This window comes from Limulus polyphemus, unplaced genomic scaffold (assembly GCF_000517525.1).
Source record: "Limulus polyphemus unplaced genomic scaffold, Limulus_polyphemus-2.1.2 Scaffold262, whole genome shotgun sequence".
NCBI classification, from domain to species: domain Eukaryota; kingdom Metazoa; phylum Arthropoda; class Merostomata; order Xiphosura; family Limulidae; genus Limulus; species Limulus polyphemus.
In genome coordinates this window covers 725863-731922 of record NW_013665872.1, presented here as the reverse complement: position 1 = coordinate 731922, position 6060 = coordinate 725863, and the positions used below count along the sequence as shown (strand labels likewise).

Here is a 6060-nt window from a genome sequence, read left to right as displayed (position 1 = left end):
ACCCCCTTGTACTCATTTAAAGTCTTTATAGATTTAATAGTTCTAACTTTTAATTTAGAATGTATATTTTCACAAAATTTGGCAATCTTGAAGTATTATATAAAAAACAATTTTTTTATTTTTAATGAAGTATTTTTAATAAAATAAAATAAAGATTTGTTCATGAATATATTGAGTATTTATTTTGAATTGTCCATGTGCAAAGTAATTTTTATATTAAAATTAAAAATACTTTTCCTCATCTCAAATTTCCTTTGTGTAATAAATAAAACCTCCTAAATGCATTTCAAAAGTTTTTTTCAGTAAAACTTTATAGTTTATCTGTTATTTTCTCTACCCTATCTCAAAAAGGAATCGATTAATTTGACTGACCTAATGACCACCAAAAAATAAGACAAAATAAATCTAAATTACCCTTTTTTCTTTCTAGAATAACTTCAAATTGTAACATGAAACTGCATTCATTTATCCTAAGTAGTTCTAAGTTTGTAACAGTATACATCTATTTATAACTAAATTTTATTGTTTTACTGCCCTTTGAACCGTGTCTAAATACTATTCGCACCGTTATAAGTTGTAGATCATTTGGGGAACGTGCAGCTCATGTTACGCTAACGAATTACATTACCCACGAGCTACTACCAGCTGCTCACGTGTGTGCCTCATGAAACATTGTTTGCATGTTTCTTCTTTTCAGTTGGACTATTACCTTTAGTTCTCTTTAAACAATTTTGAACTTGTAATTGTAGCTTATGTTTAGGATAGAATAAACATAACACAATGCTGAAATGTAAAATCAGTGGCTCCATCCATAGTGCAGACCAATTTGTAGATTATTTGGAGTGCGATCTTTTTTATTTTTTTCTTAAATAACAGTAATGTGAACTTTTCACTCATGGGTTCTGAAGCTGTTGCTTGAAAGGTTAGAGGTTGGCTATGATATAATAAACTGTCCATATAGCAAGCTAGATTCTTCAATACCTTATTATGAATGGGTTCTAATAATGTATCTAGATAAGTTTGAATTATACATTCATAGATTAATGCGAGAGTAAAAATGCTGTGCTAAATGTACAAAAATATTAAGTTTCAGGTAGTTAATCTACTGCTAAGTGAGGTAAATCAGCCCATTGCATATATATTTATGAATATCTAATAAGTAGTGATTATATACGTTATCTTTGGAGTTTCTTCAGAGTATCCAAAATATAAAGGTTATTTACTTTTTTGATTACTGCCTTTAACTATAAAACAAACTGAAAAATTATTGCTGTAGTGTTTACTTTAGATTTATATCTACATCTCAAACTTGTACATATAGACTTTTCTTTTGGTAACAGATCTTGAGTAATTTTTCACTCCTTTGACCTCACTGTGGATTGGAGTTGTAGAATCAATAATACACTGTCCAGCTGCACATGTAAAAACAAACATCTAAAGTCTTGTGTAGGGATTACATCTCACATCTTTCAACATTTCTTTACAGGCTGTGACAAAAAGCTCACCATCATATTATCTGAATCTCCACTTCTTTTGGAAACATAATAAAAAAATATTTAGTTGTCATAATAGGTGGATGAAGATATAACTTTCAAATCAGGTTATGTGACATAAATCAACTACAACTGTTCTATTCTTGTATTAAGCAATGTTTTCAGAGAGATTTATAAAAAAAAAGAAGATAACTCAAATATCATACTGTATTTGTAATTTTCATTACTTACACTGGGTACAAGAAGTGGTAGTTCTCCAGTGCGGATATCCTTTAGAGCCTCAAATACGTGATTTTGAATGTCGTGGATTGTTGGAAAAAAGCAAAGGTTATGACGTTCAGGAAGTTTATCATTTTTGGAAAACATTTCATGTTCTACCAACTTTCTGAAAGTAAAAAAAAAATTCATCTTTTATTATTTATTTAATTTTTGTGTGTATATACACACACACATACGCATCTACATACACACATATATATACATACATACTTCTGTGGCAGTGTCACTTTCCTTATTATGAAAAAATCGCTAACAGCATTTTAATATTGTTAACAGCAGCAATTAATTCTGAAAAGAGTTTCATAAATTATGTCTAAAATTAAAATGATGAATAATTATCAAATGCTTCTTGTTTTTTATTTCACTTTTCTAGGAGTCACATTCACTGATCATAAAATTATTGCAACATAGTCCACGTGAGATACAACATGCTGTGATGTAACTTATTTTGTAATTAAATTTAAACTGCAATCCTTTTACTGCTGTTTTGTTCATATTTACATCCCTGCTGATACAACTTAACTATCTGGTTTCACTTACATTTCAGCTGCTTTAGCTTTTTGCAGTCTTATCTAATAATGATGGAAAAAAATTGAAAAGATGAAATATTGCAAGTAAAATCATTTTTATTAGGTGATATTTCAGACCATCTTCAAATGTAAGAGCACACTTTGAAAATTTGAAAAGATGAAGGAATATAAATTGTCAGTTATAAAAATAACATCAAAAGAACTGATTTTTTTCAACATTAATAAGCAAGCTAGTGAACTCAGTGCAACAAGTGGCAAGTAACAGCTAGTTTACACTGCTCATCAAACTATATGATATCTACATCTAAGTTAGACTGAGTGAAAAAATAATGTGGTTTAACTAATATCCTTATAAGATAACATAGGTCATGTAGTAGATTCTTAGCTGCTTTGGTGCTGTTAAACCTACTTCTCAGGGGCTGTTCCAGGCTTCACCAAAATCACAATTTGCAATCTTATATTTTTGATGGCAACAACATACAGTATTTGGCAATTATTTTTTTTCACCATTATTTGAAGTTAGTAAAATTTCATTCACCTCCTAGTTACATGGCATCTGTTTATTGTAGAGGTACAATTACAATTTCATCTGATTACATGTGCCATATAAGTGTCAGTTCAATAGGTAATAAAATAATTATCAACTTTGTGGAATACTAAGAAAAGATATTGTATCAATGAAAAACACATTAAATGGGCCCTTTTGAAAGTTCAGAAAACTTTATCAACTACATTGTGTTTGGGCAAAAAAGTTGGTAATCATATATACAATACATAAGTGTAGAGAATAGGTTGTTGTTGTGTGGCATAGAAATATGGCAGCATTTGTTTATAAAATCTATATTTTGAGCATGTTTAACCCTATAAGACCCAGCTGCCAAGATTCTTGGCAGATAATGTCTCTGTCGTTAAATATTTTGTTCCAAATATAAAACTAGTGGATGAAATTGTTTAATGACACCATCTTGTTTATACACTTTCACAATCCAGGCAACAACAAATCAAACTTATAAAAATAATTAAACCTTTCAAATATGATTTGTAAAACACAAATAATACATTATTAACTAAAATATAAAACTAAGATCTAATTACAATTTAACTGTCTCTCTAACTATAGCATACTTAGGTAAAAAACCACTGCAAGTGCTATAGTCGATTATGCACACAACAATACTAATGGCAGTTACATGTACACTGCGAGGAAAACTGCATGCCAATTTTAAATTAACTGTTGGTGTAGTAATGTGTAAACTGAGCTCTTTCTAACGACTATATACACTTGTGTTAACTAACTACATTTATGTTGTAGATCTCAAGGCAAAGTATAGAAGGTGGGCATGGCAACCATCAAGGGTTGGAAAATTTATATCTCTTTCCCAGACAAAGCCGCTACAGACTTTGGAATTCCCAAATAGGTCAAACACATGTACAGTAGTATTTAGATACTCATGTACATTGCCAGTTTATGTGGCTAAAAGTGAACTGCTGCTAAAGCAGATAATTTTCATAGCTTATGGATCACGTGACACAAAAACAGAAGTTTAAGCATTTTTTAAAATGTGTCCTTTAAAACAATTGTTAACTGTATTGTTAATGAAGTACCATACAGAGAAAGGAATTTAAAAATGGCACTGGGGGATATATGATTAACTGGAATGATAAATAGGCCATAAATTATTAACCCCTCTCCCTCCAAAGTCAAAAACAGAAAAACCTTCTCCCCAGATGATAGGAAATTTGTTCAACAATAATGTTAATTTCACTGATATATACTGATGGGAAAATGTTTCAATAACATTTGAATGTAATGCCATACAATACAGAGAAAGGAATTTAAAAATGGCACTGGGGGCTATATGATTAACTGGAATGATAAATTAGGCCATAAATTATTAACCCCTCTCCCTCCAAAGTCAAAAACAGAAAAACCTACTCCCCAGATGATAGGAAATTTTGACAACAATCCTGGACAAAATAAAAAAAAACTCAGAAATTCACCGATTGGTAGAAAATTCTAATCTTTAATAACTAAAAAGTACCTTATAAGTTAACGACATGAGTCCTATATAACAAACTGATTAGAAGTACATAATGTTATAAATCAATACATAAGAAAACTAAGACTTAATGATTAAACTGTACTGTGTCAACACTGATTTTAGATATAATTCCAATAATATATCATAAGGTTAAGCCAGATTAACTCCTTCAGCACAGGCTCGATCCCTCGGACCGACCTCCTAACCATTTTGTACTTGTTATAGTTTTCATGCTATCACTTTTTAAATTAGTAAGCGAATGTTTATGAAACTTGGCAGATTATAACTGAACATTACAATGCTTTCATATGCAAAATATAATTTTTTTATATTAAATATTAAGGTTTGTAAAGCAATGTTTTTCTCATGTCTTTTTTTCTTTTCGCATATTGTCTATCTATCATGCAAAGTAATATTCATTTTAAGATACATGCATCAAAAAATTTTGAAATTTCATATGCAAAATATTTATAATGTCCAGATAGTTATCAAACATTTCGTTATGAAAACACTATATTTTATCTGTTATTTTCAGTAATTAATCTCTGTACGAGTTCAGTAGGTTTGACCGATCTTGTAACCAGTATAAAAAATTAGGAAATAAATATAAATTATGCCTCTTTCATTCTACAAAGGACACAAATTTAACACAAAAACATAAATGTTTAGGCTAATTAGCTTAAATCTCATAACATTATACATTTATATGTATTCATTATTTTTGTCATATTGACCTTTCCTGTGCGCCTGTCTAACAATACAGAAGTTAGAAAGACGCAGCTCACGTGCATTCATGTTACCATATCAAATAACATAAAGATGACCTTTGGTCTTTACAAAGTAACTTGTCTTGGTTGTGTTTTAGTAGACTAGTATTTTGTAAAATACAGTCACATTTCAATTATTATATATTATATATGTATATACATATTGCCATTTGGAAATAAGTTCTTAAACTTAATTTTCTTAAAACATAGAACAGTAAATAAAGAAGTAGAGCAAACAATTATCGCTTCTAGTTATGACCTTTGTACTTGGTTGCTGCTTGACTCAAGTTGCTAAGCCTTTAAAAATTTTTATGTGGAGGATATGAAACAAAATAATGTTTTCAGATTTTATATATACAATTGAATAACTAATATATCATAAATTACTACAACACCACCATAGAATTCCACTATAATTTTTCAAGCTCACTAATTAAAATGTAAATTTTGACCAGACTATAGATACACACTATCTCATTGAAATCTTGGTTCAGAAGAAAGAAATGATATCCAAACCCATTAAAATGGCTGAAAAAGTCACTAAGGGGACTTTCTGAGCTTCCAATTGTTTATTCTTGTTATATATAGAAGTAAGTGTATATAAGGGATCATTTCCAAAAATGGAAAGAGGTGGGTGGGATCCCACTGTGTTTGATTTATTACATGAACAATATCTTAGCAACTTGAATAGATAAGAGGCTCTTATTTTATATTCTAGCTTCCCAATATCAGTAATTTGAGTTTCTAATTCGTTCAAAACTATAGGCGTAGTATTTTGACTTCACAAACATCTAGTTTGAACCAATGCTACATTCAAAATACCACGTGACACACAAAATTCAATGTTTATCTGTTTTTTTTTAATTATTTACTTTTATATTAAGAAATTGAGGAATGTATAGTACTAAAATTTGAATTATAATCTACATTTTTTATACCAAACTTATTG

The 6060-nt window shown here is 29.6% G+C and overlaps 1 protein-coding gene across 5 annotated transcripts in view; it reads right to left on the bottom strand.

Moving 5' to 3' along the window:
• LOC106456835 (calcium-responsive transcription factor-like) overlaps nucleotides 1–6060 on the bottom strand; it is a 63429-nt gene that overhangs the window by 27805 nt on the left and 29564 nt on the right. For all 5 annotated transcript variants that reach the window (XR_002610012.1, XR_002610013.1, XM_022382612.1 and 2 more), the window contains exon 9: nucleotides 1725–1878. Coding sequence is in view for 3 of the 5 variants with exons in the window: in XM_022382612.1 (XP_022238320.1) it covers nucleotides 1725–1878 (154 nt within the window). In the remaining 2 variants the exon portion in view is untranslated. The remainder of the gene's footprint in view (nucleotides 1–1724; nucleotides 1879–6060) is intronic.